The sequence below is a fragment of the Aspergillus fijiensis genome (genome assembly GCF_003184825.1).
Source record: "Aspergillus fijiensis CBS 313.89 unplaced genomic scaffold BO72scaffold_111, whole genome shotgun sequence".
Taxonomy (NCBI): Eukaryota; Fungi; Ascomycota; class Eurotiomycetes; order Eurotiales; family Aspergillaceae; genus Aspergillus; species Aspergillus fijiensis.
This window is the reverse complement of record NW_024469087.1, coordinates 16,614-37,581: the sequence shown is the minus strand read 5'-3', so window position 1 is coordinate 37,581 and position 20,968 is coordinate 16,614. Positions and strand designations below refer to the sequence as shown.

General features: G+C 50.2%; 7 protein-coding genes across 7 annotated transcripts; 3 read left to right on the top strand and 4 right to left on the bottom strand.

Moving 5' to 3' along the window:
• Positions 1-163: 163 nt before the first annotated feature.
• BO72DRAFT_453936 (uncharacterized protein) lies at positions 164-673 on the bottom strand. Its single transcript, XM_040946100.1, has one exon. The coding sequence runs from the start codon at positions 397-399 to the stop codon at positions 214-216; it is 186 nt and encodes a 61-aa protein (XP_040795189.1). The 5' UTR covers positions 400-673; the 3' UTR covers positions 164-213.
• Positions 674-3,209, bottom strand: BO72DRAFT_473469 (uncharacterized protein; the record flags this gene model as incomplete). The annotated part of the gene is made up of 5 exons (XM_040947207.1): positions 674-758; positions 806-2,458; positions 2,512-2,991; positions 3,047-3,115; positions 3,190-3,209. 5 exons carry the CDS (start codon positions 3,207-3,209, stop codon positions 674-676), a joined length of 2,307 nt encoding a protein of 768 aa, XP_040795188.1.
• A 1,886-nt stretch (positions 3,210-5,095) lies between these two features.
• BO72DRAFT_417716 (Hsp70 family protein) lies at positions 5,096-7,842 on the top strand. The gene is made up of 4 exons (XM_040942612.1): positions 5,096-5,322; positions 5,397-5,520; positions 5,582-5,647; positions 5,753-7,842. Exons 1-4 carry the CDS (start codon positions 5,296-5,298, stop codon positions 7,525-7,527), a joined length of 1,992 nt encoding a protein of 663 aa, XP_040795187.1. The 5' UTR covers positions 5,096-5,295; the 3' UTR covers positions 7,528-7,842.
• Positions 7,843-9,418: 1,576 nt separating this feature from the next.
• BO72DRAFT_453933 (uncharacterized protein) lies at positions 9,419-10,036 on the bottom strand. The gene has a single exon (XM_040946099.1). It carries the CDS (start codon positions 9,984-9,986, stop codon positions 9,714-9,716), a length of 273 nt encoding a protein of 90 aa, XP_040795186.1. The 5' UTR covers positions 9,987-10,036; the 3' UTR covers positions 9,419-9,713.
• Positions 10,037-12,835: 2,799 nt separating this feature from the next.
• Positions 12,836-14,344, top strand: BO72DRAFT_392672 (uncharacterized protein; the record flags this gene model as incomplete). The annotated part of the gene is made up of 2 exons (XM_040941908.1): positions 12,836-13,240; positions 13,343-14,344. The coding sequence occupies 2 exons, from the start codon at positions 12,836-12,838 to the stop codon at positions 14,342-14,344; spliced, it is 1,407 nt and encodes a 468-aa protein (XP_040795185.1).
• A 631-nt stretch (positions 14,345-14,975) lies between these two features.
• BO72DRAFT_453930 (S-adenosylmethionine-dependent methyltransferase) lies at positions 14,976-16,568 on the bottom strand (the record flags this gene model as incomplete). The annotated part of the gene is made up of 4 exons (XM_040946098.1): positions 16,511-16,568; positions 16,244-16,428; positions 15,822-15,983; positions 14,976-15,750 (listed from the first exon to the last, which is right to left on the bottom strand). Exons 2-4 carry the CDS (start codon positions 16,302-16,304, stop codon positions 14,978-14,980), a joined length of 996 nt encoding a protein of 331 aa, XP_040795184.1. The 5' UTR covers positions 16,305-16,428; positions 16,511-16,568.
• A 1,601-nt stretch (positions 16,569-18,169) lies between these two features.
• On the top strand, positions 18,170-20,541 carry faa4 (long-chain fatty acid-CoA ligase FAA1; the record flags this gene model as incomplete). Its single annotated transcript, XM_040941907.1, has 5 exons — positions 18,170-18,612; positions 18,690-18,715; positions 18,780-19,175; positions 19,237-20,381; positions 20,452-20,541. 5 exons carry the CDS (start codon positions 18,170-18,172, stop codon positions 20,539-20,541), a joined length of 2,100 nt encoding a protein of 699 aa, XP_040795183.1.
• Between the last annotated feature and the right edge of the window lie 427 nt (positions 20,542-20,968).

Sequence of the window (20,968 nt, the reverse complement as noted above, 5' to 3'; positions counted from 1 at the left end):
GGTTCCTTCCGCCCACTCCTCACCTTGTCCGATCTACGCAGACAGAGGAACGGTGTTCTGTACGGTTGTATATAATCAAGACCAATGATCTCTCCCAGTAGTTTGCTTGGGACTAGGAATCAAGAGACTAACGTCTGTATAATGCATACACCCCCAACCATCTGGTTTAACTACGAGTGGGGCATTAAATTGGACAACATTTTGCATACAACTTCAAATCCTTTCCAAATGCAAAATTATCATCATCCTTTGTACATGGAAAGTTGCCATAAGTGGTATCCAGAGCACCACCAAAAACAGATGCAAGGCAATACGTGGGCTCAATGATACAGAATTGACGTTCCTGGGACCAAGACGCAGCTGGAGCGCATGGAAGCACAGACGAGGTAAAGGAGGCATTGAGAGTAAAGAGAAGGGGGGGGGAAAGTATATGCCTGCCAATCTTGAATCCTGCTGTCAGAGTTATTCCTAAGCCATTCTGTTTCTCACCATTAGAAAATTCACGAAGTATGATTGGGAGGCTCGGAAGTCAAAGCAGCCAGGGGGCAAAAGTGCACCTTAAATAGCATGAGTCCCAAGCACAGTTGTGTTGCTTCCCATACGCTATATGAGATAGGATACTATGGTGAAACCAATAGCCCGATGGCGGCTTGGAAAGACACAACCTCCTCGTTTACCTGTAATTGATAACAGGGAACGTTTTCCGATCGGTCATGTTGACTAGAAACTCGAAAATGCCATCCACGGTTGCAATGTACCTGTCCGAGTTAGTCGAATCACATTTTTCATGAAACATAGCACCTACAATGTTCTGCCATCTGCACCCCAGCCGATGCCGGCCGTACCGCCGGGCTCTTGGTCTCGATGTCTGAGCCCCGTGCTTCGATCCGGAAGCCCATTCAAAACATTGCGAACCCACCGGGGATGGCGATTTTGTTCAGATGCCACCAGCTGGTCGAGGTACCGCCTGTCTTGTTGATTGCTTCGATTGCGTGCTTCGTTCAAATTGTGTCGCTGCCGTCGAAGCCGCTCTGCAGCAACACTTGCTCTAAAGTCGGTCGTTGAGAGACGTGATGGATCATGACGAGCATCGGCTACACCGTTCTGCCTCTCAGGCCGGCTACGCCCTGAGCTGGAATGGTCATGGGCTCGATATCGGGATAATAATTCTGCAGTGGATGAATAGTCAAAATGTGCAGATGGGCGGGCTATCGTTCCACCAGGCCGATTGACAGAGCCGATATCGCTACCAGAACTATCGGGATCGCGCGAGCTTGGATCTGCGATATGTGAGGGGTCTCCTGAAATGGCAGAGTACAGCTCTGACGGGGACGCAGTCCAGCTGAGTGTAATGCTGGGCTGCGGATCCATATTCGACGGACCCGTCTCTAGTGAACGATTACTGGTCTCGGTATGATTATACGTTGGTATATTCGTGGCAGAGCGTCTTGCACTTTGCCTGCGCTCGTGTGCCTCTGCTCGGGCAGAGTATTCCTCTCGCAACAAATCGCCAAGCGTTTCGCCGGGGCGCAGAGGTGACGTAGGACGAGAGGCTCGATTGGCACCATCTGTGGAACCTTGAACCTGTTGACGAGGCCCAGTGGGTGGGTGAGGATAAGCTCTAGCTCGTCGTTCTGTTCGTCCATCACCAGGCCTGGATGTCCATCGCGCTGTGTTCAGATGTTCTACGATCAGCCTTTCCCTTTCTGTGAGGTTCTGCAAAAAAGTCTCACTCAGTAACGGGTTCTCGAAACCTTCTCCTTGGTCGTTTGGGAATCCCTCGACTGAATCTAACATCTCGCGTTGCGCTCCATCAACCTCAAATTCAGAATCAGAATCATCGATGATTGGTTCTGTAAAAACCTCCTCGGTCCCGGGCTCATTCATGTCTAGTTGAATAATCTGACGACGAACGAAGGCCTGGCGTACATCTGCTACACCAGCCCGACCCTTATCTTCAAGCCAGACTAGAAGATCCCAGGGCTCTGGCGCAAATGCTATGCAGCGCACAGCGCCACCGTTGCAGCATGATGTAGATGAATTGAAATGGCAGATGATCGTGTTTTTGCCGTGCGGCTCATGCGTGATATCTCGAACTGTTCTCACATCGAATATGGTAATGACCCCAGACTGGGAACCGATTGCACACAGCCGGCTAAACTGGGAGAAGGCGATAGTGAAACAGCAACCATCATCAAATCGCGTGCCGATATCCATCTCTATGCAGCGTATAAGGTCCCAATTCCATCCACAGAGCTTGTCGCCAGTTTCTGTTGTGACAATCGATTCAAGGTCGCGGCTGATCTCATAGAAGTATGCGCGAGTTTCATCACCAACAGCGGCGAGGAGACTCGAGTCTGGAGATATGATCGCATAATTCATACAAGCGGGATGATGAAGAACTTTCAGAACCTTGGACCTGGCCAGGGCGTACACGGTGACAGTTTTATCGTTGTTACTGTCAAATCATCAGCACAGCACTGAGAGAGCAAGTGTCGGATCCGATGATACCTGAGAATTGCCACATCTTCATGTGATAAATCCTTTTCACCACCAGGAAGGCGATGGATGGTGACCGAGTTCACAATGCTGCCTCCAAATGTATGCAGCTGCATTTCCGGCACTTGCCTCCCGCCAGTGTCCCGAGCTGGCCTCGTCGCATCGCCATTATTCCTAGGGGACGACATCCTTGCTGAGGGCTCGAACCCAATCGGAAGAGCACTATCTACATCGGCTGGCTGGCCAGCCGGGGTACTGCCCTGGGTACATGCGCTGTAATCAGGTAGCCTGATGAAGGCACATTCGCCGTTGTCCGATCCCCCAACGGCAACCCAGCCGTGACCTGCAGCCATACATTTTGGATCGAAAGGTATTACGCCGATTGTTTCCCGCTTTTGTGTTGAGATATGAATGGCGTAAATGAACTTATGGGCGACGACGTAAATCCGATCCGGATCGGCGGTGCTTATATAGTTGCGAAGTTGTTGGTGGCTGTACGGCCATCAGCTTAATTCAGCTCTATTGGTTTTGAGCTCGAAGCACAAACAAATTTGGGATCTTGAACGGGAAGAAGCGGCGCTTGGTTGAGAGGACTAGAGACTCGGTTGGATGAAACCTACCCATGCGGTAAGTGTTAGTCACACGTGTGTTGGTACTTTGGAGGGAAGGATAGAGTGAGAATCAACTTACGAAAGCGAATCCGTTGTCATGGTGAAGATAAAGCCGGTCCTTAAGGTGGCATGGTCGGAAGTCCAGCTACACTAGGAGGAGGAACACCGCTGTTGCGGCAATGACGGACAACGCAGAGGGGGAAGATGCGGAGGGTGTGGTGAGAGTAGCGGCGGAAAAAGAACGGTTGGTAGATCTGAGGAAGATTGGGAACCAAGACTAGTGTTGGTGGTGCGATGGAGAGTGGATATTGAGCCCAGAACATTAGGATCTGGAGCTGGAGCTGATCTGAGTTAAGAGATTGGGGGGGGGAAATCACCACCACGACTACCTTCACCTACCACACTCAACTCAACTCAACTCTTATTCACCTGCGGCGGTTCACCTCGCTCGCCATCTCGCCTGGGAACGAAATCGGAGGGTGATGGCGGGTGCGGACGGATGACGTAAGACTTATCCGCTCCAATCCGGGGAACTTCAGCGGCGAATGCGGTCGAGTCTTGCTCGATTGAAGCCTCGAACCCGCCTCCAGGGCTGGACGCACCCGGGGTTGGATCGACCAGCTCGTCTAAAGATCCGGCAACCCAGCATTGTCACCGTGTCGGGGCAGTCTCACCAGATAAATTAGTTAGTCTTTTCAACTAAGCCTTATGCACGCGGCAGCCTGCATCTTACTTTCAGAGCCTTACCTCTCGCGTGATCTTCCTGTCTGAAAAAAAATCACCTCAGGTATAAACCTCGGCTCCCATATGTATTCTTCTTGTACGAATTGAGTCTACAATAGGTAGGCTGTGCATCAATTAACTGACTTGTATCCAAATTTCTACTTCAACGTGGAGGTAGTATACTGAGCCGGACTCCGTGCCCTCAAGTAGCCCTGGTATGGTGCTGATGGATATTCAAACTGGTAAAATATGGATTTCATCTGTTAGGCATTCGGGGTAGGACCATCACTTTTCGAGAAGCGTTTTCCCAAACACTCGAACTGCAAGTGAACTTAGTGTTCTGAAAGAGCCTATAAATCATTGTGCCAGGTGTGGCATCAGGTATTGACCTTGATTTTCTGGGCTGCGACTTTATACTGCACTGTACGGTACAGCACAATGGGCAGAAAAATGCACCATGACAAACTCATCTCGGGTGGAAATCAGTCTAGAAAGGATCTATCTACTCATAGCAAAGGAATTTTGACAAGGGAGGTACCCGCTGGTTTACAATAGAGGAGTAGACAGTCAAATATTCTAGTGGGGATAGAGAAAGGGTGGAGAACGTTTCTGAAAAATCATTGTCTCCGAAATAACCTAACTCTGACTCATTGATATTGCCTTGCATTCCTCTCAAAATATACATTTAGTGGTATGCCGTCTTCTCGAAAGAAAGCCAACGGTCAATTATCATCAAAAGAGGGAGTATCGTAATGTGTCTCAAAGAAAGAGCAATGCACTCTCAGTCAGACGACAATCATACATACCAGGCTTGTGCAAATGGCGAGGAATAACCTACAGATGGATATCGTTACTATGCAGAGGCTGATTTAGTGGCGGCCGCTCATCGGAGCTTTCTTACTTGGAGAACGGGTACTGCCGGCCGGCGGTACTTGCACCTCAAGTTGTAGAATTTTGTTCTGCGACACTGAGCTTGGTAGAAAAGGTTAATACGTAGTTAATAGTCTACATCGGCGTAGTAGGTATTGTACCCAAGTCTCTATTAATGTTTGGCGAGACAAAAAATCGCCACTAACAACTACTATTGATCGTTCCTTTACTCGTAGCTTCTCGAACTCAACTCACAGGTCCGGCTACGGTCCAAAGCGGTCAGAAGCAGATCTGAGATATCATTGGACCATTGGCTGCGTTGCTGTGATTCTACCAAGTTCGATGACGGGCCGAAGCTCTCCGGGACGATTTTTACGACGCCTGCCGTCTCCCTTCTTTTACTTTCTTCCTCCCCGGAATCAGTGCAAAAAACTTGTCTTCTTCATCCTACCTCTCCCTTCTCACCTCATCCTACCTATATCCTTATACCTCTATTCATCCTCCTCTCCTATCGATTGAATCGACTGGAGTGCTTCTACACTTCCCTTTCCCTTAATACCTGTATTATCTCTTTCTTTTAATCACATTCACAATGCTGTCCTCTCGCATCTCTCGCGCGGTAGGTTTCCTTTCCCTTGACGCTCAACATACATAATATGCGCAATGAAACCTAACATTGTTCATTCTTCGCAGCTCCCGCGCACTGCTTTCACTCGTGCCCCTGCCTTCAGAGTTCCCGGTGCTTCTATTCGGAGATGGAACTCCACGGAAGGAGGTGAGGAGAAGGTGAAGGGTCAGGTCATCGGTATTGACTTGGGTATGTCGAGAAATATTGAACACACTTACAATTAAGACTCGAAGCTCACGTGCTTGAATAGGTACCACCAACTCCGCTGTTGCTGTCATGGAGGGCAAGACCCCCAAGATCATTGAGAACGCCGAAGGTATGTGAAGAATTTTCTTTGCCGGTTGCCGCCACCTACACTCTTAGGACTGGAGTTGCAAACGCAATACAAACTGAAGTAACCTGCGTCTGACTCATTTCAAAGGTGCCAGAACCACTCCTTCCGTTGTCGCTTTCGCCCAGGATGGTGAGCGCTTGGTCGGTATCGCCGCCAAGCGTCAGGCCGTTGTCAACCCCGAGAACACTCTCTTCGCCACCAAGCGTCTCATCGGCCGCAAGTTCACCGATGCTGAGGTTCAGCGTGATATCAAGGAGGTCCCCTACAAGATCGTCCAGCACACCAACGGTGACGCCTGGGTTCAGGCTCGCGACCAGAAGTACTCTCCTTCCCAGATCGGTGGTTTCGTCCTCAACAAGATGAAGGAGACCGCCGAGAACTACCTCAGCAAGCCCGTTAAGAACGCTGTCGTTACTGTCCCTGCCTACTTCAACGACTCTCAGCGCCAGGCCACCAAGGATGCTGGTCAGATTGCTGGTCTTAACGTTCTCCGTGTCGTTAACGAGCCTACTGCCGCCGCCCTTGCCTATGGTCTCGAGAAGGAGGCTGACCGTGTTGTCGCCGTCTACGATCTCGGTGGTGGTACCTTCGATATCTCCGTTCTGGAGATCCAGAAGGGTGTCTTCGAGGTTAAGTCCACCAACGGTGATACCCACCTCGGTGGTGAGGATTTCGATATCTCCCTTGTCCGCCACATCGTCCAGCAGTTCAAGAAGGACTCTGGTCTCGATCTCTCCGGTGATCGCATGGCTATTCAGCGTATCCGTGAAGCTGCTGAGAAGGCCAAGATCGAACTGTCCTCTTCCCTCCAGACCGAGATCAACCTTCCTTTCATCACTGCTGATGCCAGCGGTGCCAAGCACATCAACCTGAAGATGACCCGCTCCCAGCTCGAGTCTCTGGTTGACCCTCTTATCAGCCGCACCATCGAGCCCGTCCGCAAGGCTCTCAAGGATGCCAACCTCCAGTCCAGCGAGATCCAGGACATCATCCTTGTCGGTGGTATGACCCGTATGCCCAAGGTCACCGAGTCCGTCAAGTCCATGTTCGGCCGTGAGCCCGCCAAGTCCGTCAACCCTGACGAAGCTGTCGCCATTGGTGCTGCCATCCAGGGTGCTGTCCTCGCCGGTGAGGTCACTGACGTTCTTCTCCTCGACGTCACTCCCCTGTCCCTCGGTATCGAGACCCTTGGTGGTGTCTTCACTCGCCTGATCAACCGCAACACCACCATCCCCACCAAGAAGTCCCAGACTTTCTCCACTGCCGCTGATTTCCAGACTGCTGTCGAGATCAAGGTCTTCCAGGGTGAGCGTGAGCTTGTCAAGGACAACAAGCTCCTCGGTAACTTCCAGCTCGTCGGTATCCCCCCTGCCCACCGTGGTGTTCCTCAGATTGAGGTCACCTTCGACATCGACGCCGACTCCATTGTTCACGTCGCTGCCAAGGACAAGTCCACTGGCAAGGACCAGTCCATCACCATCGCCTCCGGCTCCGGTCTCTCCGACTCTGAGATCCAGTCCATGGTTGAGGATGCTGAGAAGTACGGTGCTCAGGACAAGGAGCGCAAGTCCGCCATCGAGGCTGCCAACCGTGCCGACAGCGTTGTGAACGATACTGAGAAGGCCCTCAAGGAGTTCGAGGACCGCCTCGACAAGGCCGAGGCCGAGCAGATCCGCGAGAAGATCGCCTCTCTCCGCGAGTTCATCGCCCAGAACCAGTCCGGTGAGGGTACCGCCACTGCTGAGGAGTTCAAGCAGAAGACCGACGAGCTCCAGAACGCTAGCTTGACCCTCTTTGACAAGATGCACAAGGCCCAGGCTGAGCAGCAGCAGCAGAAGCCCGAGGGTGAGAACAAGGCCTAAATGTTCTACCCTGACTGAAAATCCCGTCTCTTGATGTGGGATATTCTTGTATTATCTCTTTCTCAGTATTCCCTAGAGGTTCTCCCTCTACACTTTTGTTTTCATGCATGATATGTACACATACCGATAGCTTTGATTGATCTTGTTCGGTGTATGGGTGTTCTGTTTTTTACCCTTTCTCCCTTTTTTTCCACTTTTGCTATCTACTTGTTGTTCTCTTATCCCCTTTCCTAAACTCCTCTTCGCACTTCTTGGGACGGATCAGCGTTTGTATTTGACGGAGGGCAATCCGTTGGGTCGGATGCATGGAGTGTCTACATCTCTTGTAACTTAATGACATTATGGCTGGGGGACCACAAAAGAAAAGTATGTGGTGTGGGAACGTGTGACAATAGAAGAAGAAATTCTCCTCTCGATTAAACCGGTGTGCATGCTTGATCTTGTGAAGAGTGGTGTAGTCTTCGCTCAACAGAGAATATTCTATGAGAAACTATCCTTTGTGTGGTAGACATTCTGGAATCGTTCAGAATCGTTTGTGGGCCGCCGACTGCACGCGTGTCCACAAGTAGTCAGTCCCACCTACGGTATGCTGACCCTCCATCAATACCGACAGACTATCACTGTAATCTGTTCCCAATTCTTTGAGCAGCGTGTAATTAGGGGCTACTACAAAGTGCGTAGTACAATCTCCGGTACTAGGCCAAGCAATGATTGAACTAATCAGCTCAGCATACTTACAGTCATACCGCATCGGCTTCAATGTCCCTTTCAAGATGGACCAGCCCGTTGTGATTAATTGGTTCCGCAGACTGAGACAGCCCGAACGCCTCATGCCGGAGATGCTGAAGGCTACGTCCCGGGTTGTCAAAGGTCGACGACCCAAGAACTCCTTTTAAGTATGTCCGCCACGAGGACGGCGCCAATAAAAGGAAGGCAAAGTTTCTGATACTTCCTTTCCCCATCTCACTATTATCGCCAGTTGTGCTCACTACCAACGCAGAGACAATTTGCTGATGACTACTAAGTAACTGGCAGGGTAGGAAAGGGACTAACTACCTTACTGACTGACTGTCTGGCGTCAGGGATTGGAACTTCGGGAACTACACTACACTACAATGATTAGAGGGGGGGTGGTGGTGGTGGTGGTGGTGGGCACCCGCAAGATAGATCAATGCGCTGACTTGCATAAGAACATAACCAAACAAGAAAATCAGATGTTCATTCGTCGGTGGTTGTAAATCTCGAAGGGCCTTTCTCGTCTGATGATGGAAGGACGAGAAAACATCGTTGACCTCCAGTAACCTTAGTCGGATCCCATTAGTTGACTGTGCCCTTGGCGGAAAGGCGTGGTCCTCCAGTCGCCGTAGCGCTTATGTTTCCAGTTCTACTGCTCGCAGCCTCACTTTGGTGAAATGCGCTGATGTGTTTGTCGACGACGGGATTGATGTCTATGGCTTCTGTGGACAGACAATTCACTGTGGGATTGCATCCGTCTGCACTACTATGCAGTATAATAGGCTGTAGGCTGGAGGAGGAGGAGAAGACTATGTAGTGGGTAGCAGTCCTTACATGCAGACTAAATTTCATTGATTGGATTGAAAATCTCGCGATGATGAAGACTACCTAATTTCTGTGTTCCGAAAGTAAACAAGGGTAGAGAGGTGTACAGCACTGCGGTTCTGAATCGCAAATTGCCACGAATCTACAGAGGGGTTTATGGTTATTGTTATTGTTGTTGATATGCATCGGTTGCACCTAAGTACGGTTGACGGTGGCTGTCTCTGGCCTAAAAGTGAGTAAATTCTGATTGCGCTGGAAGGTTGAGATGGGATGGAGAGGAGGAGGGAGGAGGAGGGAGGGGGGGGGGAACCGGTGGTGGGGAAGGAAGAAAGATCCTTTCTGTGTAGAATCCCATCAATCAAGGATAGACGACAAAGAGGGTGGAAGCAGACTCATTGCTCCATCACTAGTGGAGCGGGATATGCAGGATTGACAGTGCCTTTTTGGACTTATCGATCCAGAGTATTTAATATAGTTCAATGGTCTAAACCGGCAGGCCAGAACATCATCACCCTTGGACATGGACGGGGCATTAGCTTGTTGAGTATGGGGTAAAGGGGACATATATGAAGGGCGGTTAAGCGTCCAAGATGACTGTCTCCTCCTATTAGCTTGTGCGATGATAGTCAACAAGCACACCACACACCATGATTAGTTGAATTAAAGAAGTTGAATGGTTGAAGTATGTAGGATGATGGATGGGAGACGGGGGACGGGGGACGGGGGACGGGAACCTGTAGCGTTGTACTGTATGTATGTCTGTGTGTACAGTACTTTCTGTCCTTATCGGCAGCATACAGACAGCCTTCAATGATGCAGCCAATCTCCACTGGGAGACTTGCAGTGGTGGTGCCGCAGAGAGGACAAATCAACGCTGTACACAACTGCAGTCGATACATTGGCTGGCCGACTGGGAAAGTAGACTTGATTTTTAGAGTGGGCTTTGGACACGTACACGATGTAAGTTACTGAGTATTATTGAGAAGAACAATTGAATGTTGTTGCGATCTAAGAGTCTAAGACTAAAGTCTCAAGTGACAATATGAGAGAGCAATTTGTTGATGATTCAGCTCGGGCCACACAGTGCTTCATGAAGACAGAAGCCTGTTACTAACAGACAGTTCTTATCCGACTGTTACCGACCCAAAAGAAGTCTGGATCGTCTGTTGCGCGCCCCGTTCTTTACCCTGGCTCTGGCTTAGACAAAAAGGGCACTCCTCACGTCCAGCCTAATTTCAGAGCCACTTGGAGCAAGTCTATTTCCTTAGATTGAGGCCTCTACGTCCGGCTGCAAATTTTCTCCTTCATCATTTGTCGATCACTCTGCTAATGTACCTGTTCCAGGAATATTCCAGTTGAGGTTTGGGTCATTCCCCACTTCGTGCCCTCAGTATTACTTACCCTCATCAGCACAATCGTAGTACATCCACTTTTCTCCTTTAACACTGGAAGGAAAAGGTACCGCCCACTTTTCGGTGGACGGCCTGTCTGTCGATTCCCCGTCGCGCCGTCTTTTACTTCAGTCTTCGGATTCTAATGCCATTCCTACGCTGTGGGAACGAACGGGCGGAATTGTTGATGACGGGTTACTGTCGCAATCGGTAGAGTATTCCAAATGCCATCGCGTTTGGCCATGTGTCAGACATTAAACTTCCACGATATTCTACCTGTCTTCTCAAAACTTGCGTTACAAGATAAATAGTAGATCAGCTGGGCCTCATTGGCTGCCAGGCACAGGGCTAAAAATAAAAACCAAGGTAGCACTACTGAAGCGATAGAAAGAGAATTTGGAAACTTTGGATGTACCACATATTAATTGGTTTTATTATTATTTCCAGAATTATTATTACGACAACTTGTTTTACATGCTGAATCTCTTTGCAAGTGTTAAAAAATGCCTTGGTGATTCATCAGCAACTTACCGAGGCGAAAGCACCCGGAGCCTGCCCAGTGAGGGACCACTTCAACCAAAAAGAGTGCAGTCCTTTTGCCGTGGGCGTACCTGATTTTTTGGTCCCATTCAATTCTACGATTCCACCTTGTGTGGTTTTTCGGTACTTCACCCGGGGTGCCCTAGTTGTTATGGCATGGCACATATCAACCCTGGTCTTTGCTCCTGATTCTTCGTCGTCTATTTTCTTTTTTCTTTGGTGCTGCTTGTCTGCTTTACGCTAAGCAATCAAGGTGAGTACATCTCAGATCCAAGATTAGATTTGGAGAGGGAAGTGGATGATGAATAAGAAGATTTTACGGAATACATTCATAGGATCCTGGGTCGATTTGTGTTTGTCACTAGTGTGACAGTAGTGGGTTTCTCAGCTCGGAGAGAGGGGGGAAGAGGGGGGTCCAGGCTAATACAACACATAATGAGTTTTGGCACTGAAGGATTTTGGCACCGAGAAAGAAGGGGAGGTGTAATCATTTTGCCAATTTGACAATTGCGTCTTAGGGCAGTTCTCCATGAAGTTCCAATTTTCCTCTCCCTCTTCCAATGCCTCTGTCATCTCCAAAAGAGAGACTTCACGCCTGACAGCTCCAGTCTGTCTCTTCAAACTGTTAAATTCTCCGAACTATGTGTTGCTGTTATGCCAATGAAGTTTGAGAGTTGTGCATTTTTGTCCTACATCACGCGGAGAACTATGGCCAATATTGTCAATTATTACTAGATCTGACATGGGACCTCACTAGTGCTGTTGCAGGTCCCAGAGTCCCAGACTTCATCCATGGACTTGTTTGTTTCCAACTGACCGTAAAATCAAACTGGCTTTTTCTGTTCACAGCTCTAGTCTAGTCTAGTCACCACTGACTACTCTTGACTAGTTTTATTAGCTACTAGCGTCCTGACTAGAGCTGTCCCAGCTGACTGGTTTAATTTATTATTGTTATTATCACTTTTGATGATTATTTCTCCAACTCTGTATCCTCTTCTATTCTTGCGCTTGTTGTTTTCTTTTCAATCAATGTTGTCTGAGCTTGAACCTTCGTTCAATCTCCATCTTTGTTAGAACTTAGGACCCTTTCCATCCTCGATCTATTGTTGACAACTCTTGGTCGTGTTCTTCCTCTTGGATTTCCCCAAGCCATCGACTCCCCTTGCTTGACCGTTGCCACTTGCATCGTCTTGCAACTCTAGTGGGTGACAACGAAACCCCCCACTGAGGAAAATTCACGGGAAAATCCGTGGAAGGTGGAAAGGGAAAAAAAGAATTGGAGAGAAAAACGGGCAAGCTGCATTGCGCTAGCAATTTGTTTTTTCCTTTCTGTTCTTGGTTGGTACAGTAGTACTCAAGTACTTACTGTACACTTACTCTACTGCCCTTTGACATTGCTTTGATCATTGCTGCAAGTGTAAAAGAGAGTAAGTAGAGTCAGTCCTTGACACCCTGCTTCCCTTGCCCTCATTGAGTTTCATCATATCACCCGCCGTGCGACTGGTATCTCACATCTACTTCAATCCTACTTACCCTCCTTTCCTCTTGCCCCCCACACCCCCTCCCTCTGATCCCTCTCACACCTCCCTTCCACCACCCTTGTCGTCCTCCTTCCTGGGTCACGTATTCCCCATTCTTCAATGAGATAACCCTCCTTGGATATACTTCGGAAATCGTGTCAACTGTCGTTTGCGTTCACCGAGGCGCGCATCTTCTTCGCGGCTGCATCAAACTTCCCAGCAAACTTTTGCATCTGCATGCCAGCAACAAGTAATTGCAAATAACTAATCGTCTGACTGAGCATCCAGTCCTCCACCATGACAGTTGCAGCGCCTCCCGTGGCACCAGTGCACGAGAATGGGATCAACGGCGGACTCGGTCATCATGTCAATACTATGAGCCTCCCACGTTTCCACCCAATCGCAATGAATCCGGGCCAAGCAATTCCCCCGGAGCATTTGATGCACGGTCACCATCAATTTCGTCCTTTTCCACCACCACCGCCGCCTCCTCCTATGCAGGAACCAGGCCCGCCAGCTCCGGTTTCCGCTCCAGCACCGCCCGCTCATCATCCGCATATTGACCAGATTGAAGCTCGCCTGAGACAATTGGAGCATGAAGAAGCGGCTCGTATGGCGGCTCGTAGCCATCTTCTCGCCATGCGCAAGCGAGAGGACGAGGACTTTCGTAGGTTGACGGAGAATGCCGAAGCAGAAGAAGAGGTATGGTTAAGAACAACAGCAGAAAGAAGTGAAAATTGTGTCTTATTTATTCTTCCAAAAACAACACCATCTGACATGATACCGCATGTGCCTACGGAATAGGAACTGCGTAGGCAACGAAAGCGCCTGAAAAGAGAATCCATGGGCCTCGGGTATAACGCTGGGATGGACTCCCCGCCGCTTCGACCGACGCCGCCTCGTCGGTTGTCGGAGACCAATGCAGCCACTACCCTTGCATTTTTCAAGCAACAAAGCCCCCCGGAGCCTCGTCCCATCCCTCCACCGCCGACACAAGCACCTGCACCCCACGTTCCTCCACCTCCACCTGCACCTCAGCACATCCACCATGATCCCACCGGCGCTACCTCGATCAGACGAAAGCAGAAGTATACTATTAAGAATGTCGAAGCCTGGGGAGAGCGACATGGGCGCCCCGCCGCGCATGATCCCTCTGGCAGGGCTCTCTGGAAGCGTCCCTCAGACGGTAGTCTGGTGTATTTGACTTGCCCGGTATCCGGCTGTGGGAAGGCCGATTTTGTGACTCTCCATGGATTCATGTGCCATTTGACGAAGAAACACAAGGACCGCAGCCTGGGCAGTCAATCCCGGGCATTGGAAGTATGCGGGCTGGTTTACGACCCCAACGCCCCTCTTCCTCCAGTGGCGAATATCAACCGTGCATCCACGGAAGAGAGCCGGCTTGAGTCCGGCCCCACAGACCATGAAGGATACCAACAAGACATTGAGTATTCTTCTGCGTCGGATGAGGAGGAAAGCCATGATATCCCAGTGAAGACCGAGTCCACAGATAGGACGTTGCCTGCACCTCCAGTAATGACGATGCCCCCGGTTCCAGATCAACATCAACTACAAGCCCGCTTCAACGGCTCGACGAAACAATCCATCTCATCAATCATTGACCGCGACCCGGAGAGCGACCCCCGCGAGCAGCGGTTAGATACGAACCCCCCTCGTCCGATGGAGATTCCCGTGCAAACCTCCCCGGACCATAAACGCCCCTTCAAGGACGAGGCCGAGTTTCCTCGTCCACGTGAGCATGAGAAAGAGAACACTGACCCCAAAGACACGGCCGATACACAGTAATAGCAGTCTTATAATTTCACTAATCATCGTTGCATTGCGGTAGTTGAAGACACAAGATGTTCCGCCTCATTGCCTTGCATCATAGTTTTGAGCATGTTTCCGGTGGTGGTTGCTGCCGTGAGGGATTCTGCGTCACATACCCTTTCCCTCCTTTGTATATGTGGGTGGCCTTCTGCATGTTGTTTCTTACTTAATGTAATAATGTCTTACCTCATATGGCTGGCCCCGAGGGTCTCAATCGATCTGAGCTTACCTACTTGTCTTTCGTATTCCGATCACGTGCACATAGTGGATGCTTACGAATAGTTTCATATTATTGAGCAACACCTCAACGAGCAAACGGATGTTCCATTCCATAGCGCACGGTGACTGCGTTCGTGCTTTCCTGATATCGATTTTTCAGTGTGATCATCCAAACAAATTATCATTAGATATGAATTCCTTGATTCCAATGCCGCGTCACGCAGACTTCTGACACATATACACGCGATTCAGTCATGATAGATCGGTCGAAAGATGAATCAACTCGGAAGAAGCAGGACACGCAGAAAACTCTCCATTTGCATCTCCCAACCTCATCTGAACTCGACCGACCGAATACACCCTTTATCCCCCCCCCCAACCAAATCTCAACTACCTGAGAAGCAGAAGATGCACCAAATACCCCGTCCCGGACTTCAACGCCTCCCCAAGCACATCATCACCGACCCGCCAGACGCGAAAAACCTTCAACGTCTCCTGCAACCAAGCCTCAAACACCTCCGGCGACCGCTGCTGCTGCGCGATGAGGCAGATCGTCGGCGTTCGGCTCCTCGCCCCATAACTATCTGTGGTATACACCGGCCTCAACCGACAGATATCGGCGCACGTGCGCACGAACGGTGCCACGAGCGCATCGTTGTAGATACAGTCGCAGGATACCAGGAGATCGAAGCCTCGATCGATTTCTTGTTCATCGTCGTCGGAACCAGGGTCAGGGTTCTCCAATCCGACGCTGGCCTTCAGCGAGCCTGCGACGTCGGTTTCCCAATCCAGGGAGGTGAAGGTGATGTTCGGTGATGATGTTGATTGCTGTGAGGCGTGTTGTTGTTGCTGTTGCTGTTTGGGTTTGCTGCGTTTGGGCTGCTGCTGCTGCTGTTGCTGCTGTTTACGAGACTTGGAGGATCTGGTTGAGGTTGAGGGCTGGTGGTTGGTCTCGATGTTTTGACGGAAGAGCCGGTGGACGTATTCCTGGTCTGTCGCGATGTAGTGGTGGACCTTGGGCGCGAGGGTGAGGGCATTCAGCCCGGAGATGCCGCAGCCGAGTTCGACGACGGTGGAGGCGGCGGAGAGGAGGGATTGGGTCCAGAGGGGGTTGGTCGCGGAGGATAGCCATTCGGAGAAGAGCGGGGTGATTTTCCAGAGGACTTGAAGACGAACCTGTGTCAGCATGAAGGGTATAGGTATAGATATGCATGACGGCAGGCGGTGGACGAACCTGCGCCTGTTGTGCCCCCTGCACGGGTCGAGGAGAGTAACGTGGGCGATTGATGGATGGTGTAGTCCTGGTTGTTGATTGTGAGGTTGACGGTCGTGGCGCGCGAGTCGACGAAGCCTAAGTTGGAGGATGGGATGTCTTGTGCGAAAAGGTAGAAGGCTTCTGTAGTGCATAGTCGGTTTGGATCAATTAATCAGGTTCTAAGAGAGCTGGCGCTGAGGTAGATGACAAGGGGGCTGGCTAGATTGGCTAAGTGCATGCAGATGTATAGGAATCTGGGTCTCTCCCTCGGTCTCTCCCCTCTTCACATGGTATGACTGCAGCGTTGATGATCTATGAAGGTTGTTTCTTCTTCTTCTATGTTGCATACGGCACGCATATACTGGCTGCGATCGAAGCAAATGGGATTGTTCGGGACATACCCTCTTCGGCATCTTCTACCTCTTCTCCAAGTAACGACAGGAAACTGGTGATCCGTTCCATTGTTTCAGAGTCAAATTCCTACCAAACAATCGGAGGTACAGAATGGTGGGCTATAGTATGAATTGCGCCAATGGCTGGAGTGCTCGGAGATCGGCGATGCGACGGACAAGACCGGAGGACCACTCTAGTTATAGAGAAACGGGTCTCAATTAGCTTTGCTTTTTTCGAGCAGGAATCAGAGATGGAAGATAGGGAGTATATCGCACTTTCGATTTGGCAATAATCAGCAGCCAATCTGCACGAGCGTGTTTCACTTGATATCAGTGAATCCTCGGCATCTCCCGAAGGATGAAGTTTTGCAGATAGCGGGGGGGGGGGGGGGGGGAGGATCGCGGAGGATAGTTACATAAGCGGTGCATAAGCCAAAGATCTAACTAGTCTACGTGACCAACAGTCGACTATAGCCGACGGGCCGTGGGCGTCAGCACTAATGCTCGTCCAGTTACACAAGTATCCCCTGAAAGCTGCTTTTTCCCTGTCATGTCAGTGATCGAATTCTATTCTTCGGTCCACGCGAGATTTTTTCTCCAGTGACATGTGAGTAGACTCAGTACGGCGTAAGGGACCCTCAAACAATCAGTGCCAAGCTAGAACTTGCGATCTGAAGCCTAAGAGATGCGAAGGGCGGGCGACAATCATGTTCTGTTAACTAAGATGGGCCCTGTCGGTAAAAATTGCTCGATGACTTTCCTGTCAGATCTTTAATGACGATGGGGACGTCATTGTAGGTCATAACATCCGCCGTTATATGCGGATGACTCCATAGTTCGTATCCTGGAACTGTTGACAGTCTGGCTGGGCTGCTGGAGTCTTGTGGACCGCGGCAATCCTTCAATCCTGCCTAGACATGTACTAAGTACTGCTGTACAGTCTGTACCCTGCAAAGTTGAATTTAGCGACTGTACCTAACTGTTGTAGCACCTCGTGCACTTTCCGAGCTCCTGACTCTCTTTTGCTCTTCCGTAGCGTCGAATGATTTGTTCGGTTCCAGAACAGATCTCGTAAATGACTGAGAGAGAGCCATGGCGATGAGAAAAAAGTTGTTTGTGCTTTCTCTTAAAGACCAGAGATGATAACAATGACGGTACTCCGTACCATGGGGGCAATCCCAATTTTCTGTCTTTTCTTTTGGCGATTCTCCATTCCAACAACTCGCTCCGTCGGGTTCCGTCATACCCAAGTAGTAGCCGCGAATAAGGACCAGGAAAGAGGGGGGGCTTGACCATTTTTCCCGCCCAGCCACAAATAAACTGACTTCATTATTCTGCACTGTCCGAACTAAGTAAGAGAGACAAGATTCAGTCCAGGCTGGCAGCGCGGGAGACCTCTGCGGTAAGTTAACTACCTACGTTACTACCAACTAACTTACTACCTAGGTAGCTACTAGGTAGCTAGCTTCACCTATCCCGACCTTTTCTTTCCCCTTCTGTTCTCTTTTCCCTTCCCCATCTCATCCCATCTCCCATTCATTTTCTGTCCATCTCCTTCTCCCCATTCCCAGCCTTCTTCTCCATACTCTTGATTACATTCTTATCTCTGAATCTGGATCCGAATCTGGATCCGAATCTGAATCTGTTATCCCATCTACCTCCCTTTCCTCCCTTAGACCGGCAACTTCTTGGAATTGAAGCTTTCTCGGTGTGGAACCGACCCATAGCGGAACTTGCTTACTGTAAGTCGACCTTTGACTTTGTGCTATCCGCAGCCTTCCTCTGGTTCCCCCTCTTTCATGGCGTTTGCCTCTCCATGAACCACCCTCCAAATCGAACCCAAATTCCACCTCGTCGCTGACAGAGAGACCTCCCTCTATTTTCTACAGATCCTCTCTTCAGTCTGACCCGCCGAGCGCTGAACCCTCCGTCGCCATGACGAACTTGAAGGAGCTGCGCATTCAACCGCGCATGTACAAGAAGCCACCTTTCTCGGTGGAGGTCCCCGGCGTGGAACCTGTTGAAGGAGAGACCATTCCTCGTCGACTGCCTCTCGCGAAAGATGGGCTCCTTGAGCGACCGGCCGAGGATGCCGGCACCACCTACGAGATCTTCCGTCGCTCCGCGAGGCTGTACGGAAACTCGAAGGCTGTCGGCACCCGTCGCCTGGTCAAGACCCATGTGGAGAAGAAGAAGGTGAAGAAGATCGTGGATGGCGTGGAAAAGGAGGTCGACAAGGAATGGACCTACTTCGAGATGAGCGGTTATACCTTCCTGACCTTCAACGAGTACGAGAAGTTGGCGCTTGAGCTTGGTAGTGGTTTGCGCAAACTCGGCTTGGAGAAGCCGGATAAAATCCATCTCTACGGCGCAACAAGGTACGCGTGTAACTTTACGGTGCTGGTGGTGATATCATCCGGGTGATGGGAAACGCTAACTGTGGCGGTTTTGACAGTGCACATTGGCTGGCCATGTCACACGGTTCGTTGCGCATGAACGTCTTATTGTTGATGGATCCCTTACTGATTGGATTGTCCTGTTACAGGTGCCGCATCCCAGTCGCTGACGGTTGTTACTGCGTATGACACCCTGGGCGAGGAAGGCTTGAAGCACTCCCTGGTTCAAACGTCCAGTCTCGCCATCTTCTGTGACCCTGGCCTCATCCCTTCGGTGGCTCACGTCCTCAAGGATGTGAAGTCAATCAAGCATGTCATCTACAACACCGATCAGGAAGTTAAGAAGGAAGACCTGGATAAGCTCAAGTCGGAGTTTGATTATCTGAATGTTATCAGCATCGAGGAATTGCGCAAGCTAGGCGAGGAGAACCCCGTGGACCCGGTGCCTCCCAGTCGCGAGGATCTGTGCTGTATCATGTACACTTCTGGTTCAACCGGACCTCCCAAGGGTGTCTCTTTGACCCAGGCTAACGTCGTCTCCGCATGTGAGTCCGCAAATCGATCTATGCTTCTTGCCTGATGTCCGCAGAACTGACCAGAGGATAGGTGCGGGTATTCACGCGATTGTCGGACCCTACATCGGACCCTCCGATTCGCTTTTGACATATCTTCCTCAGGCCCATATCCTCGAATTCATGTTTGAGAACCTTTGCCTATTCTGGGGTGGTACTATGGGCTACGGAAACCCTCGCACTCTTTCGGACACCTCTATGCGTAATTGCAAGGGAGACATTCGCGAACTGAAGCCCACGATTCTGGTTGGTGTGCCCGCTGTGTGGGAGTCGGTCAAGAAGGGTGTTCTCAACAACCTGAACAAGAACAACTTCCTTGTCAGGGGCATGTTCTGGGGAGCCATGTCCGCCAAGAACTTCCTCATGACTGCTGGCTTCCCTGGTGTGGACATGGGTGCTGGAATTCTCGATGCTGTTGTTTTCCGCAAGCTCAAGGAAGCGACCGGTGGCCGCTTGCGCATCATGATGAACGGCGGTGGACCCGTCTCGAAAGATACGCAGAAATTCCTGTCCATGGCTATCGCTCCCATGATCAGCGGCTACGGGTTGACTGAAACGTCGGCAATGGGTGCCCTGAACGATCCTCTGGCCTGGAACCCGGACGCTCTGGGTGAAATTCCGGGATCGATCGAAATGAAGCTCGTGGACTTCCCCGATGCCGGCTACTTTGCCAAGAACAACCCGCCCCAGGGAGAGATCTACATCCGCGGACCCAGTGTTAGCAGCTGCTATTGGGAGAACGAGGACGAGACGAAGGAAGCATTTACTGAAGACAGGTGGTTCAAGACAGGCGATATTGGCGAGTTCGACAAATATGGTCACATCAAGATTATTGACCGCAAGAAGAACTTGGTCAAGACTCTTAACGGTGAGTACATTGCTTTGGAGAAGCTCGAGTCTGTCTACCGGTCGTCTCCTGTGGTGGGCAACATTTGTGTCTACGCCGCACAGGACCAAGACAAGCCGGTTGCCATCATCGTACCCCTTGAGCCCGCGTTGAAGAAGATCGCCAAGGATAATGGTATCGAGGGCGACAATCTGGAGACCCTAGCACACAATGAGAAGTTGAAGTCGATTGTCCTCAAGCAGCTCCAGGCTGCTGGCCGGGCCGGCGGTCTCAAGGGTATTGAGATCATCAACGGAGTCATTCTCTCCGACGAGGAGTGGACTCCTCAAAACGTAAGCAGAAGCACACCAAAACACTTTTGCTCATTTATGCAGAATGACTAACATTCTCTGATTCGAACAGGGCTACATGACTGCCGCTCAGAAGCTTCAACGTAAGAAGATCCTCAATCGTTTCCAGGCTGATGTCGACCGTGCCTATGGCAAGAAATAGAGAGATTTCATGAGCCACTTTTCTCTGTACTTCAATTCTTATGTGCTTTCCTATTTTTTTCTTGTTTCCTTGTGTACTTCTCTAAACGGATATCCGCGCTGGTTGTCGTGATGCTGCATTGTCACTCGCCACATCGCATGTTGTCTATCTGGCTTGCTCTAATTGAATGATCTTATCTGTGATTTCCCGACGTGATAAGTGTATATGTGATGGTCTTTATTATCTCTCCTCCTCAACATGTATTCGGCGTATCACATTGCTCTTTCCTACAAAATTCTTTTAGGTTCTATCTCTCTACCAGTCATTTTCGGCTTGTTCTTTTTCAGGGTCTAGGAAAAGTAGGCGAGGCTATTGGATAAATGGAACAATTCGGTTTTTGCTCGTTCCCATCGTATAAACATTGGTGCATGAGCCAGTCAGTGATGTC

Coding starts and splice junctions, on each gene's coding strand:
- BO72DRAFT_453936 (XM_040946100.1), bottom strand. CDS start 399: ATGCCTCCTTTACCTCGTCTGTGCTTCCATGCGCTCCAGCTGCGTCTT.
- BO72DRAFT_417716 (XM_040942612.1), top strand. CDS start 5,296: ATGCTGTCCTCTCGCATCTCTCGCGCG. Junction 5,323..5,396: donor CCTCTCGCATCTCTCGCGCG/GTAGGTTTCCTT, acceptor CATTCTTCGCAG/CTCCCGCGCACTGCTTTCAC. Junction 5,521..5,581: donor GGTCATCGGTATTGACTTGG/GTATGTCGAGAA, acceptor GTGCTTGAATAG/GTACCACCAACTCCGCTGTT.
- BO72DRAFT_453933 (XM_040946099.1), bottom strand. CDS start 9,986: ATGTATCGACTGCAGTTGTGTACAGCGTTGATTTGTCCTCTCTGCGGC.